Source organism: Gossypium hirsutum, chromosome A05 (assembly GCF_007990345.1).
Source record: "Gossypium hirsutum isolate 1008001.06 chromosome A05, Gossypium_hirsutum_v2.1, whole genome shotgun sequence".
Lineage (NCBI taxonomy): Eukaryota > Viridiplantae > Streptophyta > Magnoliopsida > Malvales > Malvaceae > Gossypium > Gossypium hirsutum.
In genome coordinates, this window is record NC_053428.1 from 15,085,806 (window position 1) to 15,113,457 (window position 27,652).

Here is a 27,652-nt window from a genome sequence, read left to right on the forward strand (position 1 = left end):
TGTGTTTTCATATTTGTATATGAAATATAAAAAAATACATACACCATATTTGATTCCTAAGACATTATAATTTTCTTTTTTCATCTTTATAATTTCAATCAAAACCATACTTAATTTATTTATAATTTTGTTACATAAAATTATATCATAATATAGTAATTATATTAATAGTTTATATATATTTTTTGATACTTGTGATTTTATTATCCAAGTAAGCATAATTCTGTTACTGAAAACAGACATTTGTACATCTTATCACTCTACAACTTTACAATAAAACTATATAGATTAATTCCCAAATCAATGCATAACTGTTTCTTCCATGCACAATTAATAGTTTATATTTATATGATAAAATAAACTTTATTTTTATATATTAATATTGCAAAATTATTAATAAATTAAATTTATATTAACATTTAACATGTAAAAGTAAAGAATAAAAACCAAGATAATCTGTCTCCAACTCTAAAAAAAAGTACCAAATCCCGCTTCCTCTAATTTTCACTCTGGAGTCCAACTTCTCACAGACAGCAGTCTTTTACATTGGAAAATATTTAAAAATAATTTCTTTTTCTTTTTCTTTTTTTGTAGTGAGAGATCTTAAAGTTGAAACGAACCCTCTTTTACACGCTGTTTCTCTTTCTCTCATATTCATCACTCGAAGCAAAGTAAAAGGGAAAGTAAAAGGAGGGTTTTGAGGAGAGTGTAAGATGGCTGGTTACAGGGCAGAGGATGACTACGACTTCCTTTTCAAGGTGGTGCTGATCGGTGATTCGGGAGTAGGCAAGTCTAACCTTCTCTCAAGGTTCACCAGGAACGAGTTTAGCCTCGAGTCCAAGTCCACTATTGGCGTTGAGTTCGCTACTCGTAGCTTGAATGTTGATGGTAAGGTCATCAAGGCTCAGATTTGGGACACTGCTGGTCAAGAAAGGTCTCACTTTTCCTATTTCCTTGTCTTCCTTTCTTGTTTTTTATTTTATTATTATTATCTTGGACCTGGGTATGTTACTTCTCTGCTTGTTTGCGAAGAAAGGTGAGCAAAAATATAAAGGGAATTGTGTCCCTTTGGCTGCTTGGGGAAAGAAAGCAACTCTGGTTCTGCAAGAGTTCGATTTGATCTGAATTGGGGTTCTCCAAATATCTCTTTTTTATCTGTGTATTAGAAATAGGAAGGGTCTTGCTCTTGCATATCTAGATCTGTGAGCAGCATGTGCTTAAATGGTGTTGTGGTTGCTTGCTTTTTTACAAATCTATTATTTAGATTTAGTTTGTTTTCTTACTACTAATATGCTTGGGTTGCGAATAGATCGAACATAGATTTGAAGTCAGGATCAGCAGATCTAAAGTTTCTTCATCTTGTAATCTTGTTGCATGAGTTGTTTGTATTCCTTAGTAGTTGTTATTAATGGCTTTGACAATGAGCAAGACGCCGAGTGGTCACGGTTTGCTACAATATGCTTGTTTCCTGCTATAAACCATGATTTCGATGTCATTGTAGAGTGACAATCGCACTATGATAATCCAGTTTACTCAGTCGAAGTACTGTAATAAGTTGGGTGTAGAATTACTTGCCTACTGGCTAATTTTTCTCATATGTAGCCATTGCTTACGTGTATCGAGAAATTGTGAATCTAGTTTACCATCCAATCTTGTTTGATATTCGGGTTGTGACAGGGAATTGTAGGTAGTTTGTGGTAAATTGGTAATGGAAGAAATGTTTTGAACTAGTAAACAGATGTTAGTTTGTTAGCGAGACCTTTTTAGTCATTGTCTGGTATGATTGTTCAGGATTTTAAGAGGGAAATATTATTGCTTAAGTAAATAGTTTTTTCTTTTACTCTTCTGGGCTGGAAAAGTGGGTACTTATTGTTTCATATGGTTTCTTTTGTTGCACTGCGGAATTGCTACTATTTATCACTCGAATATAAGGGACTTGTAGCTTGTTTTATTTGAGTAACATTGTAGTTGAACACCTAAATATTATAATTTGGGTGGATATGCTTTGCTGAACAACATTGATTTGTCAGTTGTTTTGTTGATTTTTATCTTATGAATATGAAATGTTTTCAATACAAAAAGTCCCCTGGATCCTACAGCTAGAGCATGCTCCTCATTGTCCGCATATCTTGTTCTATTAGGGTATAAGGCTACTAAGTTGTCATATGTTTTGTAATGTGATTCATTCATTTTGGATATGAAAATGCAAGTTATTGGCATCATCCTTGGATTAGCAGGAAGAAAGGGGAAGGAGGATGTGATAATAAACCCAGAGGAACCATAAAACCATCGATTTAGCAAAATTTTGGGCTGTGATATATAATGTCTGTATATAGTTTTTGGATTTGGATAAAGATTGAAGGAATTGCTTCTACATCATTGATGAGCTGCACTACCTTAGTTTTAGAATCATGGTCAACAGATGCATGATTGACCCTTGGTTTCGAGGGATGATGGGTATAGAGTGTAATTAGGGTTGATGAGGTTGTTAAATGGCTGGATAGTTCTCTTGTTTAAAACCTGCTTCTTTTGTACTCGAAAGATCTGACTTTCTTGTAGAAGTTTTTGTTTTGTTTTCTGAACTCCTCTTCACACACTGTCAGGTACCGTGCCATCACAAGTGCCTATTACCGAGGAGCTGTTGGTGCGCTACTTGTGTACGATGTGACCCGACACTCCACGTTTGAAAATGTGGAGAGGTGGTTAAGAGAGTTGAGGGATCACACGGATCCCAACATCGTGGTCATGCTCATAGGCAACAAATCAGATCTCCGACACCTTGTGGCTGTCCCAACTGAGGATGCAAAATCCTTTGCGGAGAAAGAATCCCTCTACTTCATGGAAACTTCAGCCCTGGAAGCAACAAACGTGGAAAACGCATTTGCAGAAGTGCTGACACAGATCTATCACATAGTAAGCAAGAAGGCAATGGAGACAAGTGATGAAGGGGCTGCTTCAGCTGTTCCATCCAAGGGGGAGAAAATTGATGTCAGTAAAGACGTGTCTGCAATAAAGAAAGGGGGTTGCTGCTCGAGCTAAGGGATGAAGAAGATGTTAAAATCTGCAGTCTCTGATTGTTTTAAGGGATGCAGGCATGGATGGGGATTTCTTTGTAAACCTTGGGTTCTGTAAAATTTTTCTCAAAAAGGTACCCTACAGTAGGATATGGGTGGACTGGAGATTGATTTAATTTACATAAAAAAAAATTCACAATGGCTGTTAATTTGAGTAGACAAGAGGCATGTGAGGAACAGGGTTTTACATCATTGAATTTAAATAACTACTTAGATGGTAATTTATTTGTGATCTGGTTGGTGAAATTTGAAGGCACCCCCACGTGTTTTTAATTTTATCATATTAATTTGTAATTTAATTATAAAATACCTTAAAAGTTATTGGAACCGGAATAGATTAGCTGGTTGGTCCATCAATCCGAAATGGGTACTGAACCGCTTTTGATTTGAGAATCAGAACCTGTTAAATTGGTTGGGAAAAAGCTAATAGGATTGGATTTATTGAATTTCTTGGGTAATTAATAAAAGTTTGGCCCAATAATCTTCTTTTAGCCCAATTGTCAAACTGAAGGAAAAAAACTACCACCATGAATCAGAATAAATGAAGCCAAATTTATAAATTAAAATTAGGTTAATGTGTAATTTTATCACTATACTTTAAATAGAATTATCTTTATATTTTAGTTTTTTTATACCTGCCATTATACATTTAAAATAAAGGTAAATTTACCCCTCTATATTGAGTCTTGCCATTGACTGAATTTTAAAACTAAAGTTTAATTTTTTATTAAATTTTATAATTTAAGTTAAGTTTAATAAAAATATTTTATTTAAATATTTTAAAATAATTAATTAACATAATATAAAATATTAATAAAATTTTTATTTATAAAAAATGAAGTAAAATATTATTTTTTATGTTTTTAAAAAATTTTCAAAGTCAAATCAAATATTTGAAATGATATTTTTTCCATTAGATTTTGTTTTCGAAAAATTAAAGATCAATATATAATGGTAAATTTTTATTTAAAAAATCAAAGTTGGTGGAAAAATTAATTAAAATTCAAAATTGTGGCTAATTTCAATCCCATAAAAGTTGAGTGGTAAATTTATGTATAATGACTAACATCAACCAAGATAAAATATAATAACAAATTTCAATATCCACTTATAGTATGATGAAAAATTTAGACAGTAACTCATTAAAATTATTGCATACATGAAAAATCTTAAATTTTTTATTAGATAAATTATTCGAAAATAATCATCATAAAATAAAATATTTGAATACTAATATAATATTTCACTTTACATTTGGTTTTATTAAAATAGAAGTCAAATAAGCCACTAATCATATCAATTAAAATGTAAAAAAGTATATGAATGTTGGTTATTGTTTGCTAATCCATACAACTATAGATAAAAAGAAGATCTTGAGGTTCCATGTTTTAGCATCTGTCATGAACTTTTTTCTGGGCTGATGGGATGTTGGGCTCTTTTAAAGGTGTAAGCTCGGTCCGTCTTATTACAAACCTAAATGTTTTTCCTTCTCTTCCCAATATGTTGATTGTGAATTTAAGGGTTGGAAATTGGCATTAATTCAATTACATGTTCGCTCAGATTGAAATTTTCTAGGGAAAAAAAAAAACGAGTATGGAGATGGGAATGGGATGGTTAGATTAGGATGTTGAGGCTTCGATTTTGCTGCGGCTATCTCTGTTTCTTTGCTAGACGTCACAAGGCAGAAAGCTTTTCCTCAGATTGTTCATTGAGAATTACTATAAAAGCTACTTGCTAGAATTGCAAGAACATAAAGAAAGGAAATTTTGGTAATCCATGGTTAAAATTTGTCAATGCACTCTTTTTTTAGTTTCTTTCTTAGCTAATTTAATTGTTTTATGTGATTTATTGGAAGAACAATGATGCTTAGTTGGGGACATGTAACGTAGTAGTGTCTCGGTTAGTTATATTGATTTTCTTTTTCTTATCCTACGCTCCTCCTCCTTGGGGATCGAATGTACCATTCATGTTCTAAATTGCTTTCTCGATATTTGTTTTCCCCCTATTATTATGAGAGTGGATATGTATCATTCCCAATCATATCTCCCTTGCATGGATGTAAGTATTATATGCTTCTTTTGATTGCATTTGTTCTCTTTGTAGTTAATTGAGTTAATTATTATCTAATTCTGTTTTTTAATCTGAAGTCCAACTAATATTTGGTCTAAAATTGACTATTTCGCCACCAAACTCGCAACATATATATATTCAAGAACCTAAATAACTTGCTTTAATTAGTCATCCGTTTGAGGATGAATGTTATACAGAAATTCAATTTTATTTCATGCGATTCATGTAACTGGTTCTAAAATCTAAAGGTAAAATGAGAGCCCACGAATTGTCAAGAAATGGGCTAACTTTGTTAGTCGATTCACTATTATCCAAATAGCATCCTTTGTCTTTGAGGAAATTGATAATTCAATCGCGAAATCCATGGCTACTTGCTCCCATTTCTGTAACACCCCTTATCCGTACCCGAGGCCGGGATAAGGTACGAGGCGTTACTGGACAAACATACAAACATTAAACTAAAATACGGGCCATAAAATTTCATTCATATTTCAAAACGTTCATTCACTTACACATAGTCCCTTATTTGAGTCTACGAAGCCCAAAACATACTTTAGAAAGGGTTCGGGACTAAACCGAGAACTTAAGAAAATCTTGGAAATTTCATGCTTTAAGGCTCCACACGCCCGTGTCCCAAAGTCGTGTTCCATACACGGCTGAGGCACATGGTCGTGTCTCTGCCTGTGTGGAATATACCTTGGCTATTTTCCAAGCTTTGGTCAACCTTAATCTCTTACACACTTATACAAAATCAAAAGCATATAACATGGTATTTATTTAATGATTAAATATTCTCAATTAAACCACAAACATAACATTTGTATGTCATCATACATGTGTCTCTCATACTCATTTTACCTTGTTTATTATAGTACCACTTATACATTTATACCAAGATTATCATCTTACAAAATATCTTCAGCTTAATCATCAAGCATTCATATTTAAAACTAGATCATATCTTTATAAAATACCACAATTCAGATACGCAAAATAACATGTTTGCCTAAAACATTTCAATTCAACTCCATACCCAACAAGCATTACATTGAGACTAGTCATATATATATATATGTCATGATACATATCATTCTCTTTCTGTTTTCTTATAAACACATATCATTTATTTCATTATATCAATATTTCATATACCATAGTTTCCATGTATTCCACATATATTTATTTTCCTCCTCCTCCTCTCCATTCCACATCCTTAATGTATATAGCATTCTTGTAAGTACGATTTCACAATTTACTAATAAATGCTTACATCAAACTGTCCACACGAGTCATAGTCACTTACTTATTTATAATTCGAGCTACAGAGCTCCAAATTAAGATCCGTAAATTTCTCCTAAAACTAGACTCACATATATTTCCTCCATAAAATTTTCATAATTTTTGGTTTAGCCAATTAGTACAGTTTATTCATTAAAATTTCCCCTGTTTCACTTTCTGACAGTTCTGACCTCTCTTCACTAAAAATTAATTATCTCACAGTACAGAACTCGGATAATGTTCTTGTTGATTTATCTTGAAAATAGACTCATTAGGGATTTTAAAAATATAAGTTTAAGCCTCTAATTATTTTTATCCAAAATTTTGTGATTTTCCAAAGTCAGAATAGGGGATCACGTAATCATTCTAAACCAGTCTCACAAAAACATAAATATCTCAAAATATAGAACTTCTTTTCTTTCTCTGTTTCTTTTATATGAAAATAGACTCACTAAGCTTTAATTTGATATCTCATTCAGTCTCTTATTCAATTTCTACTATTTTTTGTGATTTTTCAAAATCACATCACTCCTACTGTCCAAAACAGTTTTATGCTAATTCACTCTTTCACACTTTCTTTGTATTAACCTCATTTTAACATACATATCACAAATCATTTTCGCCACATTTCATACATCACAAGTATAGGCCCATGATCACAAGGTCACCATAAAATCATCCTCATGTATAACTTACTTGTTTATAACCTCACCACATCCTGGTCACTTAATGAACACATCATTCACATAATCAAGTTCCTGCACTTATTCATCACAAAACTCACAAAGCAATACATAGAGAGTCTCCCGTTGAACAATTCGGATCAATCCTCGATACTTGGTGGTTTCAGCACATAGCTCCACCCATCATATAGTTTGGCTCTCTTGTACACATGGTGAACACTCAGTACCACCCATGTGACCTAGCCAATTTATCTCGTAGCTCTCTTGTCTACATGGTGTCCTTCACCTGGAACCACGCATGCGACCTAGCTACATATATCCCGTAGCTCTCTTGTCTACATGGTGTACACATAGTATCACCCATGCGACCTAGCTACATCATAATGTCTTGTAGCTCTCTTGTACACATGATGTGCACTCAGCACCATACATGTGACCTAGCTACATACTATTTGTATCATCCAATCTTTCCGAAGGTTCAACCGGGATTTCTCTCTCTTTTCCAACAATTTCACTAATCAAGTAATTATCTACAAACATATTTCCAATATTATTATAAAATATCATAATACAAGTAATATTGATGTATTACTTACATATAAACTTACATCTCATTTAATATCAAGGCAAAAACATTAAATTACACATTGCCTTATTAAAAATCATATGAACTTACAATTTCCCATAATATCCATAATCATAGAAATCACATTTATGTATGATAATTCAATGCACTTCATGTACCATAGACATATTTTTAAATCAATTCATAAACTTGGCATCATAATCATTTAATTTAATATAATTCAATTAATTCACTAAATTTAACTTTCAAATATAAATTACAGCATTATTGCTGTATTATTATCATACCAACTTACATACTTTCAACACCTCGGAAATCATAATGAATATACCAATTTTACATTGAAACATGCATAAATTAATGCTTATTATACATATGAACTTACCTCGATACTAAAACGGCTATTTTACCAACTTTCCCAATTTTCGATTTTTCTCTCATTCTAGGATCAAATCTCATTTTCCGGGATCTAAAACATCATATTTTACTTATTTAATTAATGTACTATTCAAAACAGTCCTTAACTCAAAATTTAGAAAAATTACAATTTTACCCCTAAACTTTTACATATTTACACTTTTGCCCCTAGGCTCGGGAATTAAACTTCATCCCTTATTCTTATGTTTTATGACATGCTGATCACTTTTCCCTTCTATGGAAACATCAAATTCTCACTCTAACATATACTTATGACTATTAGGTATTTTTACTGATTAAGCCCTTTTACTCGTTTTCACTCAAAACCGAGTAGCACAAGTTGTCTAACATAATTTAAAACCTCATATTCTATTATAAAACAGAAAAATAAACACATTTCACCTATGAGTATTTTTCCAAATATGAACCCTAGCTTAAATTATTGCTAGAATAAGCTTAATCAAATTACCGGGATTCCAAAAACGTAAAGAACTTGAAAAACGGGGTTATAACGGACTTACTATTGAGCTTGGAAAGCTTGAAAACCCTAGCCATGGCTTCCCCCATGCTAATTTCGGCCTCCATGAGAAAGATGATTCAATTTTGGCTTTATTTTCCCTTTTTATTTCTTTTAATTACCAAATGACTAAAATGCCCTTCCTTATTAAACTTTCAAAAATTCCATCTATGTCCAATTTTTGTCCATCACTTAGAAATTGGTCAAATTTCTATTTAAGACCTCCTAATTAATATTTCAAAGCAATTTCATACTAGAAACTTCTAGAATGCAAGTTTTACAACTTATTCAATTTAGTCCCTAACTTCAAATTGAGCACTTTATGCATAGAATTTCTTCACGAAATTTTCACACAATCATGCAATCATATCATATATCTCAAAATAATCATAAAATAATTACTTCTATCTCGAATTTTGTGGTCCCGAAACCTCTGTTCCAACTAGACCCAATTTTGGGCTATTACAATTTCTCTTGGGACTTTTTATATGCCATGCATAAGTCATGTACCTAATGTAATAACTTTCAATTCATTACCATGAACGGAAATTTTCAACATATCAAAGTGCATGAGTTATACATGCATGGCCATTCACTTACTTTAGGATTTAGACAAGTCACACAATGAACATCATAAGTAAATAAATCCATAAACAAATCTAGGATCGATAAATTCAACTTAAGACCTATATGATGTAATATCAGTCCTGACAATCACATCTATATCTCTATTTTTAGGAGTCGTTCACTTAATATCCAAAACAAGCTCTCTCATCTTTTGGACTTATAGATAACATAATAATCCCCTATTTATTTGAATCATTTGCTCGATCTAATTTTGCATAATATGAACAATTTAGATTATCTATTAATGAAAGTTGTTTCTCGCATTATAATTCATTATTATAATGCAAATTATTATTAGTTAAACTTTAGGTAAACAATGAGTTTATATTTACTTATAACAAACATGCAAAGATTTATCAATGAAAATAATATTAATGTCCTTTTAGAATTTAAGAATGATAATGCTAATTTTTAACTGAATTTGTAATGCTTAATTGATGTTTATGTTATTTATTTATGTTTATAAATTTTTTATTTATCCTTTTTTTAGTTTTTTATTTGATTTTTTTTTAAATTCATCCGGTTGAAATTAGTTAAATAAAAAATTGATAATTTGACCAGTTTAATTATTAATTTGATCTGAAAAAGATGAGTGCACTAATCATAAATATTTATTTTTAAAATTTTTTTATATATCTTAAAAAGATGTTAAATATACATATTTGAATGTGTTCTATGCCAAACATTAAAAAAAAGGGGGGTTACATAGTCTCATTAGGGACAAATATGGATGAATATATTTGTAGTATATATTTTGGAAAAATAAACTTTTTTAAGTATGTTTATAGAGTTATTTAGTAATTGGATTTAAGTATAATTATTTGTGATATGTTTCGAAAATTTATAATTTTCAATTTTTATAAGAGAAAGGGTGAGAATTAAGATAATCATGCGAATAATTACAATCAATTACACTTAATCCAATTACTATAAAACTTTTTAAATATATCTATACATGATTTAAGTCGAAAACATTATTTTTATGCAATAATAATAGTATTTCAGTTTTAAGATTTATATTTTATTTTACAAACTTGACAAGATAAGTTTTTATATATTTTAAGCTATTAAATATTCAACAAATTATATAGCATTTGTTATTACTTATTTATACTTGGCAAATGAACAACCAATAATGATAGAGAATATATGTTTAATGTGAGAAAAATGATCGAAAAAATATAAAAAGTTAAGAGTAATAGAATAAAATTATATATAATATTCATTTTTCTTATTAATTTTATTATTAATGGTATTGATCAACACTTTCTTGAATAATAATATTACATATAATATATGTATTTTGTATATATATATGACAAATGATTATTTGATTTTGAGTTTTGTTACTTGATTCGAAACTTTTTTGTTGCAAGTATTATGTATTTTTTTATAAAAAAATAATAATATTATGTTTTAGAAAATAAAATTATGTAGTTGTTTACATTACTATGACATAAAAAATTATAATATAATTATATATAATATTAATTTTTTTATAATTACAAGATCATGTAAATTTAATAATAAATGATATTCTACCGCATCCTAAATCACTTTTAAAATGATTAAAAATCCTTTCTTCCCAAAAGTTAAAATTTTGAGTTGGCATGCCTTTTTTTTTTTTTAAACTAAAGTTATGTAATTTCATGATATTTAGCATATCTTGCTTTCTTTTATTTTTTTGGCCTCGTAAACATTAACCAAAATTTATTTATTTATGTGTTCCATCAAATGAGGTTTCCCTATGATTTAATAGTTGATTTTATGCAAAGTGAGGATGAACAAGACAGGCCAAAAGTACTTTAAAAGAAAGAAAAAAAAGCATCTGCAATTTGGTGAGAAATACATATGCTAGAAAAATTAATTAATGGGTAACCCTGAAATGCTATATATCTAATCTAAGCTGGCATTTGTCGTAATTTATGTGCAATAATGGAATGGATAAGAATTATATAATTAAAAAATAAATTCTCTATTTATCATCATTTGATCATTGATGACGTTCCATATGTTGAGTTGCAAATCAAGGTTTAATCACTGCTCAAATACTTTTTGCATTGCAGATTTTAAAAGGAAATTATTTTATATAAAAATTGACTTAATTGCAATTATTAACCAATTCAAACGTTTGATTCTTTAATAAAATATCAACTTGGGTCCCCCTGACAGGAATTATAATAATGCATAAATTTTGGCTTGGGAAAAGCTTACTAGCTTATCTAAAATCATGTGAAAACTCTGCATAATATATATAACTTGAGGTTTGAATAAATGATATTCTTCTGGTTATTGTAAGTTTCCAGCTCATACCATCACCTAAAAGTCAAGGTTTTTCATTTGATTTGAACTTCCATCCAATCAAAAAATATATATCACAATCTTGTTATTAGCTACGGTAAAACTTTAACTATTGAATTAAGGAGTGAGATTTAAATAAGAAAACAAATGGATGCAAAGCGAGAAAAGACCAACTTCTTTTTATAGTAGATGTGGAATAGTTTGTTCTGATACATGAAATTATATTTTTCTCAAACCTAAATTCTTCATTTTTGTTTTTTAAAAACATTAGATCGTGCTCAATTTACATATTTATTAATATTATTTAAGTTTGTTGAGAATTAATTATAAATATCACTTCCAAAAATATTATTGCAACAATCAATTTATATTGTATATAGTTTAGGTTTTTACTAATTGGATAAGGCTTGAAAAGAAAGACGTGAAGAAGAAACATAAAGTCTAAAATGAGCAACTGCCATCATTCTCGCATAGAAAAAGAAATGCTGCTTGTGCTCACTAAAAAATGTTTCTATTCAATTAAGTCCCTCAAGAGTGAAGCTTAAACGGACGTACCGCAATGGCAAATTTTTGGTAAGCCCACAACAAGATAACGACAGAATTTGGTATTCAGAATTTTTATTCATTTACTACACCGAAACCAAAGGCAAATTAAATTGTGAAAAGAAAAATAATATATATATCCGATGAAATTCGCAAAGGGATAATGCAATGTAAGGGGTATCTTTTTTTAAAAAAAAATTTAATTTTTTTTTTCTTTTTTCTTTTTTCTTTTTTCTCAGTTTTAAATTTCCTATCTAGTGTGCCACACGATAAATGATACGCACCGCAGGGACGTTGAAACCGAGGACGACTCCACCAATTACGAACTGCACATAAGACACGTGTCAGCAGATCCCAACCCGTGGTCCCACATTCCGTTGATGCCTAAACACAAAGGAGCACTCAGGCAACTCGCCCAGATCGGCGAATAACGACTCGTCCTCTTCCTTCATCGGGAAGACCATCGCCACGTCGGCATCGCATTCATCCCTTTCTGTAAACAGGGGGCTCTCCAGAACCGTCGACGATGTCGTTTCCATCTCCCCGAACCAAGCAAATTCGTCCCCTGTTGTAAGAATCGAGTCCTCCGTCAAATCAGTGAACCTCTCTTCGGTCCCTGATTCCTGTTCCATGTCGGCCTGCGACGTAGATGGCTCGTTCTTTACAGCTGTTACAGTTGCGGTTGATGCCTCCGCTGCAGCCGCTGCCTTCGCCGCCGCAGCAGCTTGCTTAGCGGCGGCGGTATTGTGTCTAGAAGCGGGCCAAGGGTGATTGTGTTCGCAGGAGTACGTGATCACTAACATTTTAGGGTCCACATGACTCCTCTCGACTTGTTTCCTTGCCGGACATCCCTTCGAGCTACTACACCGATAATAACCTCTGCCGGCAGTAAGATGAAAACAGAAACCATAATCAGCGGTTGGTGATTGTGGAAACGTAGACTTGGAAATTCACGCATCGATGCAGAGAAAACGTTAGTTAACAGTCAGTTTATTCAGTTTACCTGGGATAAGGAGAGCCTTTGATGGGTTTTTGGCCGTACTTTCGCCAAGCCCAAGAATCGGATGGTGGAGCACTCTCACCTTTAAAGCGGGAACCTTCAACGTCCTTGATAGGCACTGACACAACTCTTTTCTGTATGGATCTCCTACTGTAATAAAACCCCATTACGTCAAAATTACAAAAAAAAAAAAACCTTAAAACATGCAAGCAACGAACTTAACAGAAAATTATTTAAAGAAAAAAAAAACTAGAAGTTACCCTTTTTTAGGAGAGAGTTTGATATCGTTGAAAGTGGTAGAAGGAGGAGACTCAGCGCCGGTTTCTGATGAAGCGTTGTCGTTATCTTCTAACTCTTGCTCAGTAACATAAGGGTTACTAGCTTTGTTGAAACTAGGATCACCAGCGTCCATGATTACTGATTAGAGCTTGATGATCAACAGCGTTTAAAGGTGAGAAACAACCAAATCAAAGAAGAGAGAGAAAGGGGTTGTTAGGCGAAGAAGAAGAAGAAGAAACAGGAAGGGTGGCTCTTTTAAAAATGGGGGGAGCGGCAAGTTGACAGATTGGGGTTTGGCATTAGTTTATAGAGGACGTGCAAGCAAATTGTGATGTAAATCCTATAACTTTATTTAAATAATTTTAATTTATTATTTTTCATTGTTAAAAAAAAATAAAATTGTATCATATATTTATTACATCTGATTAGAGTTTTCCCAGTATCCGTCGCCTTTTGTTTATATATTGGATATGTACCATGTAACCACTCTGGCTGCCTGCTTTTGTTTAGGCTGACAGTGGCTTGGATCTTCGTTACTTTTTCTTTTTGAAATCGATCTTCGTTATTTTTGAAGTATATTTATATTCTAATTCGATTAGTTTTAAGATATTATAGTTTGTTTATATTAAATCTAAATGTTACTTTAACCAAATCAAAATTAGATGTCAGTATTCACCAAATATTTGAATTTTCAATGAATTATATGTTTCTTTGTTTTTGTTTTTTTTAGGGCATAGGAGTTGTTAATTTTGGAACTGTCTCTTGTCCAAGTTTTTAACCCTTTATCTGTGCTCTCATCAATTAAAATAATTATTCAAATATATCATATTTATATAATTATAAATATTTACACCCAAATCCAACTATGAACTAGAAATTAAGGTTTTGGCAACTATATATGGTATATTCATTGTTTGTAAATGTATATCAATTAGAGAAGAAAAAGAAAAAGAAAAAAGAAAAAGAAAGTTATGTAGGGATGGCTCATGTGGATTGAGTAGGACAGCAACTGAAGTTTTGAGAATGGATTTTTTTTTCTTTTGCTTTTCTTAATCAAAACTTGAAGGAGAAAAAGTAAAATAAATTGGGTTATTTGGCATCCATTAATCGTGGTAGGAATATAAAAAACAAGAATGTGTTGGATTTTGGGGCTCCTAAAAAGACCACCTATCTTTTCCAAATCAAACCCACAAAAAGGCACAAAAAAAGAAAAAGCTTTGATTCAGTTTCACTTTCACATGGTGTTTTCGTAACAATTGAGGAGATCAATAGTTATCCATTTGCTTAGTTAATTAGTATTTTTCGAATAAATCTATAAACAAATCCATATTGACGGAGACTTTATCAACCTTGGGCTTGTCTTCTCTTCATCAACCCCTTATTAACACCGTTGCTGATTATTCTTAAATAAATGAAGAGATTCCCCCAGCTGAGCTCTCACTACACACAAGTCAATACCTTGGGTGGGTTATTACTTAATTTACTATATATTTTCTTTGTTTTGAGGCACCCAATTATTTCCTTTGAAAAGATTTCAATTTTATAACATATATTATGGGTTCATTATCGAAAAATTTATATACATGTTAGCTTTTTAAGGCTAATGGAAATTTACAGCATAAGAAAATCTACACAATCGTATAACTCTAAATTTTATTTACAAAGATTTAATCGTCGGTGTTTTGTTTGATTATGAGGAGGATATAGTCACATAAATTGTACTCTTACGGCATAAAAAAATAGAACAAACAATAATATCTTGAAATCAGTTTAAAGAAAAATAATCAAATAGTTTTGTCTTTGTTTGGGGGAATTTTGAACATATATGATACTATTTCTAGATAGGGTTAAAGTAAATAATAAATATTATCATTGTGATATATACTTAAAATTTACTCCTTTCATATACCTACACATACTTACCTAATGTATACATGCTAAGTACGTATATGTATGAATGTTAAAATATCACTATCACCCATTTCTTACAAATATATTGCATTTATAATTACTTTAATTATTTTTATTATTATTTAGTTTACCATCAAGTACCTAGGGAATTATAGAATATCTTAAATGTAAAATAATAATTTCAAAATATATGTGGGTATGGAATTGATTGAGTTTTAATTCAGTTTACATTTTTACTATTACAACAATTAAAAAAATGTGAACTTAAATATACTGTTAAATTTCATTTTAAGGTTTCTTAAATGAATAGTTTAAAAATTACATTAAAAAATGCACAATAAAATAAAACAAATATTTACCAAATTCATTCCAACTGTTTATTTTTTTTTTTACTTTTAAAAAGGTTTATTATCGGTACCTAATTAAGTTTGACAATTTTTTTAAATATGGCATGTGTTATTTTTTCGTTTAATGTGGCATTTGTATTTGACAAATGTTATACATTTTTGGTACTTAGAAGTAATATTGTTAACTTTTTAGTGTTTAATTTGGGTTTTAGAATTGATTTAATGAAAGTATGTTGAGTGATATTTTGTTTTATCATTCTATTATAAACTTCAAATTTTGAAATTTGATAATATTTTGGAGTAGTTCGGTAATTAAAAGAAGGCATAATGATTTTTCGGCCCTCCAACTTTATAGAAAAAGTCATTTCAGCCCTCTAGTTAATGTTTTGCCACTTTTAGCTCTTGAACTTGCATTTTTTCAAATCATCCCAAAATTGATGAAAAAGTTAACATTTGTTAACTTTACTAACATGACATACATCTCAATTACTATGTAGATGACAAATAAGCATTTAAATAATTTTTTAAAATTTTTAAAAAATATTTTTTATAATTTATTTAATAATTTTAATAATTTTTAATTTTTAAAAATAGTTTTTATAATTTTTTTCATTTTTAAAATATAAAAATTAATTAAATGCTGATGTAGCAATCTGTGTATGCAACGATTGCAAAGTTAAAAGAACGTTAAATTTTTCATTTATTTTGAGTGATTTTACAAAAAAAACACAAATTTAAGAACTAAAATGAATGAAAAATTAAATAGAATACTAAAATAATTTTTTATAAAATTAAAGGGTCAAATAAGTTATTATCCCTTAAAAAGTAGAAAAACTTAATCCTTCTAGACTTCATTTATGCGTGAAGCAATGTAACTACTACTATTATTTTATTGATTAAAATATTAAAGTCTTTAAATGTATTATTTGAATTTGTTTATATTTATATATATCATAAGCATTGAATGACTCTTATTAATTATTCACATTTTAAAAATCTTCCCATGTCTGACTTCCCGCACCAACGGCATCACCCATGCCACCCCCTAGCCCCCAATAAATAAAATTAACTTCCTCATGCATATAATTCTATTCATATGGATTTCATTTAATGAACAGAAACTTCCTCATGCCTTCATTGGAACTCCCCCATATCAGGAAAAAGCCCCTATTCTGCTTTATATTTCATGAAATCATTAATGGGATCTAAACACTCAATGGAATGTAATTCACATGTTTAAATTTCCAGATCCATGTAATAGGGGATACAAAAATGAACCCAAACAAAGCCATCCAACCTTGCTTATTTGCTTCCAAATCACAAAATATTTTCCCATTCCCAGACTTTTTCAAACTTGTAATCTCATGAGAGTAAGTGTAAGTAGTTGATATAACTATGGACCCCATAACCGTTTAAGAAATCTATTAAATTCTTACATATCTTAAATTAATGAGAAATTTTTAAAAAAATATATAATTTCGTCCTCGTCATCACTTTCTTAATTATATCAACCAATGTATAAATAATGGATAGTCAAGATTGTTACAAAACATTTAATGTAGACTTTTTACTTAACATATAAGTTCTTTTGGACTTGTTTATGAGATTAAAAAAAATGGGACCAATTCTTGATTGCCTAATCCAATTATATAACTGATTTGCAGGTTCTTACAATGGTTAATTTCCATGGAATTGGAAAGTTTCATTTGTTTATGGATGGGATTTTTCTTTAGTTTCCATGTCATGTCCAGATTGCTTTTGAGGAATTTTCTGGGAAAGGGTCTGGAATTTGACTACCGAGGGGGTTGAATTAATGTTCCTTGGATAAGAAAAGATTGAATTATTATTACTGACTCCCACCTAAACTAGTAGATGTCGAATATTTTAATGGGTTGGAAGTTGCCCAAGTCCAAATATCAATTCAGCCCATTTATTGCCAATAATTACATTGATTTCTTTTTCTAGGCTTTAGGATTCAAGCAGTTCTGCATGGTGAGAATAAAATGAATGGTTCATTTTCATTATTTTTACCGACAAAAAGGGATTTTTTAATTTCTTTTCAAAAGTTTAATAACACGATAATAGCTACGACCATCAGTTCATTGTCGTCCAGTGGTTAGGATACTTGGCTTTCACCCAAGAGACCCGGGTTCAATTGAAGAATTTTTTCCTCTTTACCCTGCATTTTACCATTTTACTGCTGTATGAATGTTTTAGAATTTTTTATTATTATCTTTTTTTACCTGTTTACCCTGCTTGAATGTTTCCATTTTACTGTTTTCAAAAAAAATCTTTTCTACCTGTTTACCCCTGCATGAATGTTTTAGATATCTTACCCCGTATGAATCGTACTTTTTGCTCAATGAACATTGTATCTTAAACTGTATGAATCATACTTCTTGCTTAATTAACATTTTTACTACACACCATATCTATATGGAGATGCATACAGGTCTAGATATCTTACATTTTGCTTAATTAACATTTGGAAACCTGGCAAAAATCTTTAATATGGTCACCTCCTTGCTTTTCAATGGCCATAAGAATAGCTTGCGTAACATCATTGATATCAGTAGTTTTCTGGTCTTGAGCTACAGCAATGGCTTCCATGGCAAAGAAATGGCTGCAATTAACTCTAGCTCGAACAACATTAAGACCCAGCTCTTCAAACGCCTCTATAATTGAGATCAATTTGTCCCTTCCTTTGTTGCAACTCACTTTGACTACAAACTCTTCTCCAACCTTCTCCACCTTCACTTCCTGCTAAGATCCCATGAATCATATACTTAAATTATAAAATGAAAAAAGAAACTGCTAATATCTATATAACTATAGTAAACACGGTGTAAGTAGATCACCTTTGAGACTTGTATATGTTTCAATAGAGTGAAGTATTGGTTTCTGATAGTCATCAGATTTTGGTACTCTCTGTGTATTTCTTCCAGCTTGACTTTGAGCTTGTGACATTGGAGAAGAACATTTAGGACTATGGAACTCCTTTTAACCTTTGAAAACCAAAACAAAAGAAAAATGTTTTAAGTTTTTTTCTGGATAAAGAAATAAAAGGGATCTCAAAATAATAAAGAGTAAATGTATATTTGCATTACAGATTTGGTGTTGGAGAGAGTTGGAAGAAACTGAAGCTTTCTGCGAGAAGCTGTTCTCCTTTGCAGCTTAGTTACCATTCTGAACTCTTTGGATGTATAAAATGTAAAGAAGTAGTAGGATTTGAGTGTAGTAGCTTAGCTATTTATATGATGGGAAAAGGGATGAGCACTTGAGAGAGAAGGGTATGTCTTGGGATCCATAAATGCCTTTGCTTGTCTGATAAGGAAATTCTAATAGGACTAATCAGGAAAAAAAATATTAAAGCCTTGGTGGCGAATGAGTTCATAATGTTGATGCCTTTTTAAGTTTTTAAATGTTTAATGTGAATTTTTCTCTAAATATTAAAGTAGTTAATCTCTTAAAATAATAAAAAATAATTTAATCGTTTAAAAATTATAAATATATAGATTATTTAAATAAAAAAATTATAATTTTATTATCATAAAAATATATAACTTAATCTTGTTCAAATTTTTTTTTGATTTTATAGCTGATTATAATTAAATTATTTTCTATAAAATTAGGCATTTAAATTAATTTTATCATTCAATTTAACAATAATGCTTCAATAAGTTTAGTTAATGTGACATTAGTTATGGAATATTGAATGGAATGATTATCAGCTCATGTGACATCTTAAAAAAAAAGTGGTTATGGCAAATTAAATAATAAGAGAGAGGGAAATATCATGAATTAACAGTAATATTAAATCAAAGGGTATACAAGTAATTAGATCCTTCTCCACTTTGATTAGTTTAAAACCAAGAATAAAACAAATGAGGAAATCCCAAGACATGAAACCTCAAGACAAAATGTCATTACTCATTAGTATAATAGATTAAAAAAAAGGAAAAAAGGGGGGGGGGGAGGGGTGGGCGGAAAGGAGCAAGGAGAAAAGCCAAAGTGATAAGGCTAAATTGGAATGATAGATAAAATGGAGCAATGTGGTTGTCATATTGTCGTTTCAGCTAGCAATATTTGCATGGGAAGGGATGTGGGAAAATGAGAGTCGGATGACAGAGGAAGGCAGCAGGAATCAGAATCAGGCAATCGATGGAACCACAAAGAGTACAGTCAGTCAATGTTTGTATGTATCTATGTCATGCCAATGCCATGCCAAGCTGGTGGTGTTAAGGCATATTCCACAGTCTTCACGGGCCATTCTTATTGGTTTCTCTTTGTCTTGTCTCCGGTAAGCAATGCCCCTTAAGTTTTTAGCCTTTGCCCTTTTCCTAGTTGTGGCTTCGTAAGGTCACATGTTCTGACACCATCACTTCTGTTTTATTCTTTATCGTTCTTTCTTCCTCTAGGGTTCATCATTTTGCCTCTTTTAAATTATATCCAGCTGTCTATCTATTCTGGGTTTAAACTTTGTGATGGTTAATATATTAATGTATATTTCACTTACTTGTTCTTCAGGTTTGAATAGTTGGATCATTTCAGTTCCTTTTCCACCACCTTTGTATATATATAAATATATTACGAGTTTCCCACTTATTTTATGTCTCATAATCCTTAAAATTTGTTTCTCTTGGAAAGTTTAATGCTTCAACGAGATCTTTGATAATAGAATGACTAAAAGCAGGAAGTATATATGATTACATTGATGCGTACAGTCTATGATATGTCGTATGTAAATTCTACTGTGACACCAAATAGTGGCTATCCATAACCTAGAGGTTCGCGAATTCTTGTTCCCTTCCCTTAGTATAATATGAAAAATATTAAAAGCATTAATTGGTTGCAAATGGTTCACGCTCTCACCTTCGCATTTCATTTCAATAATTTTCTAGTAGATTATGTGCATTTCATATTGGAAAATGATACTATAAGTTTAATACGGATATCTTATATTATGTATGAAAAATTATCTGACGATAATTAAAGAAATTGCTTCATGGTGATTCCTTGATCATCATACTATTATTCTCAATCCAAGCATTGAAGAGCAATCTTTTTTTTCCTTATTGAAAGAAAGCAAAGAATTAATGATATAGTAGCCAAACCTTCGGATATATTAAAAAGCCACTGAGCGTTGCGTTCATTCCCTGGACCAAGTATACAAACACAGTACTTTGCCAGTTATTATCATTTACAAGAATTTGTCCATTCCTTCCCAAGCATGCATCCGAAAGCAGCCAAAAAACACATAAAAAGTAATAATAATAATAATAATAATAATAATAAGGCGTGCATCTTGGGTTTTAGCAGCTCTATAGTCTATATGCCTTCAAATCAAATGCCTTTATATCCGTATTGGTTTTATTTTTGCGTAAAAAATTTCCAGTTTTCCCATGATATTCGATATTATTTGTTTGCTGGTGTGTACTCTAACTCCAGTACAGTGGCACGCCCGGCGCCCCCTCTCTCCTGTAAAACCCACATATAGGGGTCCCTTTCTGTCCCTTTTTTTATGTTGTGATATATTTCAATGCTTTACTGTTTTGTTTGTCCATTTCTGCCTCTCAGTTTTCGGAAGGGCCCTCTACTTTGTACCCAACTTTTTTTTTCTTTTGTCTGTGTTGTTGAATCTGTTTTCCCTTTTATCCTGTCGTCCAGGGAACCAGGACTCACATGAGCCAAATATCCTGATCCAGCCTACAAACACTATACTAAAGTTAGTTTTTGTTGTGAATAAACAATTGTTCAACCAAAACAAGGGGCTAAAAGTCCTTAAAACATGTCATGTTTTGGTGTTGTGTCATTCTTGGTATTGAAGAATTCCTCAGGACATCTGTATTATAGATATATAAATATGTAGAGATTTAGGATGAAAACTCCTTTTCTTAAAAGTTAGTGGTGAGATTATTAAGCAGTACAATACCCAACATGTTGTTTGGTTTGGAAATGGAGAATCTCAAGTCTGTAGAAATTATGAGAAAGCTAAAGTACTCTATAGCCTGGCATTGTAGCAGTCAGCAGTGTCTACAGTATTCCTGAAAACACAGGATATAAATATATAAGATACAAATTCAGGACAGCAAATGAAAGAAAAACCCACCAAGTCGTCCGTGATCGCTGTGTAATGCCAGTTGTGGCCCAAAAAAATCCAATTACATTATGTCAGTGTATTCAGGGCCTTACTGTCGGTCCAAAATACCAATAACTTATCTAGACAGTATATCTGGACTTGGATGACATTATGGGGCTTGCTTGAATGGGTACAAGTAGGGATTTCACATTTTCACCGCTTAACCGTTGTTCTATTTAATGGCAAAATACATAGCTAGGTTTTGCATTTTTTTTTTGTAGGAACTAGGTTTTGTTTTGATATTCTAATCTTCATATTTATGATAGTTAGATGCAAAATCTTTGAAAAATTATTTGATATATTATCACTAGAATTTTTTAAATTTTACAAATAGGTTAAAATTTTAATAATAATAAAAAAATTATATAAATAAATATAAAACTTGTTATACCCTTAATTCATTTATAGACTCTAAAAAATTAAGTTTACGATATATTAAATAATTACCTAAAATATTTACTCATAATTAAAGTATGCAATAAAACAAGATTTAAACTTTGAATTTGTTTAAAAGAACTTTGAAGTTGAGAATTTTTTTCTACTTTACCCTTCGAATTTTTTTATTTAGATTAATCTTTGATTTTGATATTTATTTTCAAATTTAAATAAAATTTTAAAAACTAAAGTTTAAAAACTAAATATTTTTTTATTCCTTAAACTGCAGGGGATTCTGATGTTTGAGTTACATAAATGACAAGACTATCTTCAATAAATTATTTAATTTTGCTGAGAAAAAAAGTCAGAAGGCTAACTTCTTTGTTAAGGATGGAGGCCAAAAAAATAAGGATATTTTGACTCTAATAAAAAAAATATTTTAATATTTTATTTAAATTTTTTATTTTTGTTTTTGCTTTTTTTAATTTATGTTTTTATCAAATCAATTCAAAATAAAAAAAATAATATTTTTTAATTTTACTGATATTGCATGCACATAAATTGTTATGTGAATGATACGTTGTATTAAGTAATTTTTTAAAATTTTAAAAAAATATAAAAATTTCAAAAAAATATTTAAAAGGTTATAAAAATTCTAAAAAATATTTTTAAAACTTTTGATGATTTGACAAAAAAATATAAATTTAATAATTAAAATAAGTGAAAAATTAAATTAATAACTAAAAGAATTAAGCCCTCTGAAAATGCAGCCTCGAGTTTCAGCGTAAATCAGCTTTTGGGTCCATTAGGTCGGTTGACTTCAGCCTCACAAAAGGGACACCACCAGTTGAATATAGAGAACATTCTTTGGATCTTCCACCGCAAAGCATCCATTACAGCTTGTTCTCTCTCTTTTTCTTTTTTCTACTTTTTATGAAAATGAGATTTAGGCTGATTACTGATTTTCTTTTATCGGAACAAAAATTCTCCATGTCTGATTCTTTATATTATTTGCAATTAGATCGAGGTTTGATACAGTATATATTTGATTAAATTGAACTTTTAAAAAAAAAATTTTTTATATACATTTTATGATTTATGTTCAAGATCCGAAATTATTTCTTTTTAACAATATCTTACTATATATTAAATGTAAATGTGAAATATATAACAGCATGTGAAATATATTTGAATCATTATGACGTATACAAGCAGATATAGGGGAGTATTGGTTACATGTCCAAGTGAGGCTTAATTAGTTTCTATATAGGTTTTGCTATACATATATTGACTGAAATTTTGGAAATATGTGGAAATTTCAAGACAAGTATAATCAAGTGGCTGTGGTTCATCCAGCAAAAGAGCAAGGATAACAAGAAGGCATTGTTCCACTGAATATGCTTCTTTCCAGGAGGGTATAAATAAGGGAGAAGTAACGGAGTACATAGTAAGTAATTAGTGCAGCAAAACACAAGGTGCAACAAGTGCAATAGCAAATATTACAGGGCAATATCTCCATTGGCAGGCGGCCACTTACACAGGCATTCCTAGTCCAACTACAAACTCAAATGCATTAATACAGTGTGCTCTCTGCCAAAGGAGATTTGCCCGGCAATTCTTTTGCACTACAAGTTCAATGCATTACCAACTGAACAACACTGCCCACTGTTCCATTGAGATTGAAATTTGAACACATTGTTTTCGTTTTCTTTGTCCTTTCAGCTTTCTTACCCGTCTTTTATTTGCAGTCTAATATGTGTTTTCATCCTTTTGTTAATAAATATTAATATATAGCTAATAGAAACACTTATAATTATTTTCCTGGCATTTGCCTTCAGCTTCTGAAAGGGAAATGTAAGTCAATTTATATTCGGTACGTACCATGTCTTGGAAAATTAGTACACCAAATTATCCGTTGATTTGCTTCCTTGATCTCCAGGTTTAATTCATAGGAGAAGTGAAGAAATGTATATGCAAGTACTGACATGGAACATCTAGCGACGACACAAACGAGATTTTCTTTTGGTTTTGGTGTTCAAGTTCTAAAGGTCTGAAAATGGAGACATTTGAACTTAAAACTTATTAATGAGGGCTACTGAAGCTTGAAGACGAGCTGTTAGTTTCATTCACTTGATCATGCTGCCTAGTAGTACTTCATGGAAGGAGACGTAGGGTTAAAACTCCACTTTCAAGATTAATTATAGCATTCTCATGGTGATAAATGGTTTTTTTCTTTAGGTTGGTACAGTGTAGGGTATACTTGAAATTTATCTGATTCAAACTTCAGTTTATTCCCAGGTTTTCACTGATCTATATACACAACCTCATGATGAATTAGACACTCTTTGATCCCAGTAAACAAACAAGAAAAGCAAAAAAGGAAAAAGTGAAAGGGTATTACATTGCTATAGAGAGCCATAAATATATGTAGGGACTATTTATCTGGTTTTGATCCTGACATGCCCATTGTTTTGCAATACAATCAATTAATGTAGGGAACTGGTTTCCAACATCACTTAAAATTCTCAAGTGTGTTGTTAGGAGCTGTTTAAATTCTCATAAATTTAATGAGAAAATTTTATATGTTCCATATATCTACTTGCATATACATTTCTTCAATTCTTCTGTGAATTAAAACCTGGAGATATATGCAGGGAACGAAATATAAATTTTCACCATTAATAGGCATGAAACATAAGTTCATCTTCTAACTTCAATAGCACTGATTAGTAAGTTTGTAAGTTCAAATTTCTCTGTTTTTAAATAAAAAACTTAAAACTCGAACACTAAATTAGGTGCAAAGGAAAATCTGGTTTATGTTTGAGATAAGAGAATAATAATACACATAGAGATGCCCTAGCCTTTGTAAACTTTTAATGACCTTTTGTTGGCGTGTAGAGCCGGTTTATGCTGCTGCTTCATCTGAAAGTAAAAGGAAGATGGCCACAATGAGCCGACAGCTCAAAAAAACCAACAGCATCTTCCATATGGAAAAAAAAGTTGGAACCTATAGATGCTTGAATGCGAGCCTGTTCAACCTTGATTGACAGCCTGTATAATATATATGTATACACACTCAAAGCAATCGCCTCAATGTATATACTTCTGAAATATGTTTATACGTACGATATTCAGAAGGATTGAATTAATAATATTGGGTTTGAATAAAAAATGACAACCTTTAAAATAATTCGACTCAAAAATTTAGGATCCTATTTTACGTATACATTTAGGATTGCTTGTGCAATAATCATTTTCAGTGTAACATATATTCTTTACACATAATTATGTCTCATGTGTTAATAATTTCATTATTTTCAATTTACCCTATAAATTCAGATATAGTAGAAAATGAAACTAATTGTAGCGCTAAACTGCTGCTGTTACGGTAGTTGCAAATGGCAATCATGACGAAAAAACAGGTATTCTATAAATATTTCTGTAATGAAATTTGGTTTGATGGAATTATATTTATGAAATCTGAATTATTGTAGTGTGTATGTATATATGGAGTTTTGATTTTGATGTAATTGTATATATTTAAAGAAATGAATATATATTTATTTTTATATTAGATTAAAATAATTATTTGTGTATCAACGTAAAATTGTGACAATTTGATAATGATTGGTAAAAATTGAATCGAATGAAAGTGATATATATAAAATTGTACAAAATCAAAATTTATGTATGACATTACACATTGGATAAAAATTCATGTGTGATTTTAATATTTATTTAAAAAATGAAATCTGTATTTGTTAAACGAAAGTGTTTTATTTTTTGGAATAGTTGTTCAAGATGCTTGATGGTATGAAAGTGAATTTTTTTTTTTGAGAAATTTTGTTTAATTTTGAAAATTTGAGTTTAGAATTAAATGCGTTTATTAAATATATATATTTAAAGGTGTTCATTAAATATTAGATTAACTAAAAACAGTTTTGGAATAATTATTGATTGTTTTGGCATAATTATTGTATTCATTTCTTAATTTTCTTAATTTTTTTTATATTCCCACACACATGCATGTTGTTTAAATGAGCTTTTGATTTTGATTTTAGCCTTTCTTTATGATCCTTTTGAATTGTTAACTCTTGGTTTAAGTTGTAATACAGATTTTACAAAAGATTTAAGATATTTTAATTTGAAATTTTGGAGACATTTACTACTTTAGATTTTAATTTAATATGATATAGCTGGAATTTTTGTGATTTTTCTAATTGAATTCTTGAACTAATAAAAGTGGTCAATTAGGTCCTTTAACTAATATTGACTGTTACAATACTGACGTGACCGTTAATGAGCTGATGTGGTGCTCCACATCAACAACAGTTGTTGACATAGGGTAAAAAAAAAGAAGCAAAATTTTATAAAATTAAAAAGAATGTTTATTTTTTTATTGAATGTACTATTCATTTTATTTTTTTATTTTTTGTTGACATGACATTACCACATCCGCAATTATTGCTGATGTAGAGCGCTATATCAGTTTGTAACGACTAACATTAATCAAAAAGTCTATTTTGACTAGTTTTATTACTTCAAGGACTTAATTGAATAAAAAAAACACAAAAACTTAATTGATTTTTTGAAAACATTGGAGGCAAGGCGATATACATTGTTTTGTTGATGGAATTTCAAATCCTTAAATTTGGAGTGTGATAATTTCAATGGTTTTTTTCTTAAATCTTTATTGGAGAATATATTAAAAAAAGAGAGGAGAAAATGGATGGGATATATATGAATTTTATTTAAGGAATAATATACTTTTTATCCATGGCTTCATATTTACACATTTCGAGGTAACTTTCACCTTTTACGATTCCACTCATATCGAATTGTATATACGCATACAAATAATTATACATTTAGTTGTGGAAGCAAAGCTAATTTTATGATGCAATGGAGTTGGGGCGATAAGGAATAATCTAATCTAAAGGAAAAGTTAGTTCGAACTTGGGATATGCTTGCAGCATTAATTAATAAATAAGAAGTCTCATGCAGGGAGTTCATTTGTCTTCAAGTTTCAGCTGCGGTTGCATTACAGGGCAAAATCTCCTCTGGCAGCCAGCCATTGCCACTTCACCTATGAATTCTAGTGTGCTCTCTGCCAATGGAGATTTGCCCCGCAATTCCACTGCAACATTCACTGTTTCAACCTAAAGCTACCAGGATATTTTGTGTGTTTCCAGTTTCATGAGGTAGGAGTCAATTAATTTTAATTCTTTAATAGTTTTAGGCTTTTAGGAATTATTATTGCTGCATTTATTTTTACAACCCAGCTTTTGTTACTCTTTGCTTAAAAAACTTATAGGTGTTTTAAAAATACAAAAATATATGCAAGATGTGATCATTTTTAGTTGTTCTAAGCATAATTTGATAAATCTGTCAAGAAACTCATAGTTGATATCATCATGATAACTATTTTGGAATTAAAAGAAAAAACATAGTTTCATTGAGCAATAAGGTTTTTTTCTTTTGTAATTTATTTATTTCGAAACTAAA

The 27,652-nt window shown here is 30.5% G+C and overlaps 3 protein-coding genes and 1 long non-coding RNA gene across 5 annotated transcripts; 2 read left to right on the forward strand and 2 right to left on the reverse strand.

Moving 5' to 3' along the window:
• The first annotated feature begins 453 nt into the window (after positions 1 to 453).
• LOC107960440 (ras-related protein RABA1c) lies at positions 454 to 3,295 on the forward strand. The gene is made up of 2 exons (XM_016896789.2): positions 454 to 934; positions 2,604 to 3,295. The coding sequence occupies exons 1-2, from the start codon at positions 714 to 716 to the stop codon at positions 3,037 to 3,039; spliced, it is 657 nt and encodes a 218-aa protein (XP_016752278.1). The 5' UTR covers positions 454 to 713; the 3' UTR covers positions 3,040 to 3,295.
• An 8,848-nt stretch (positions 3,296 to 12,143) lies between these two features.
• On the reverse strand, positions 12,144 to 13,689 carry LOC107960439 (probable WRKY transcription factor 65). 2 transcript variants are annotated; one of them, XM_041113577.1, is made up of 3 exons: positions 13,357 to 13,689; positions 13,100 to 13,246; positions 12,144 to 12,975 (listed from the first exon to the last, which is right to left on the reverse strand). In XM_041113577.1, the coding sequence occupies exons 1-3, from the start codon at positions 13,506 to 13,508 to the stop codon at positions 12,441 to 12,443; spliced, it is 834 nt and encodes a 277-aa protein (XP_040969511.1). In that variant the 5' UTR covers positions 13,509 to 13,689; the 3' UTR covers positions 12,144 to 12,440. The 2 variants fall into 2 exon arrangements, with proteins under 2 accessions (XP_040969511.1, XP_040969512.1); XM_041113578.1 differs by having other exon boundaries at positions 13,100 to 13,243; positions 13,357 to 13,683.
• Positions 13,690 to 18,015: 4,326 nt separating this feature from the next.
• On the reverse strand, positions 18,016 to 19,020 carry LOC107961554 (uncharacterized). Its single transcript, XM_016897661.2, has 3 exons — positions 18,741 to 19,020; positions 18,492 to 18,638; positions 18,016 to 18,393 (listed from the first exon to the last, which is right to left on the reverse strand). Exons 1-3 carry the CDS (start codon positions 18,816 to 18,818, stop codon positions 18,112 to 18,114), a joined length of 507 nt encoding a protein of 168 aa, XP_016753150.2. The 5' UTR covers positions 18,819 to 19,020; the 3' UTR covers positions 18,016 to 18,111.
• Positions 19,021 to 23,509: 4,489 nt separating this feature from the next.
• LOC121229389 (uncharacterized) lies at positions 23,510 to 24,438 on the forward strand. The gene is made up of 2 exons (XR_005927127.1): positions 23,510 to 24,001; positions 24,087 to 24,438. It is a non-coding gene; the product is annotated as an uncharacterized lncRNA (long non-coding RNA).
• Positions 24,439 to 27,652: the final 3,214 nt, after the last annotated feature.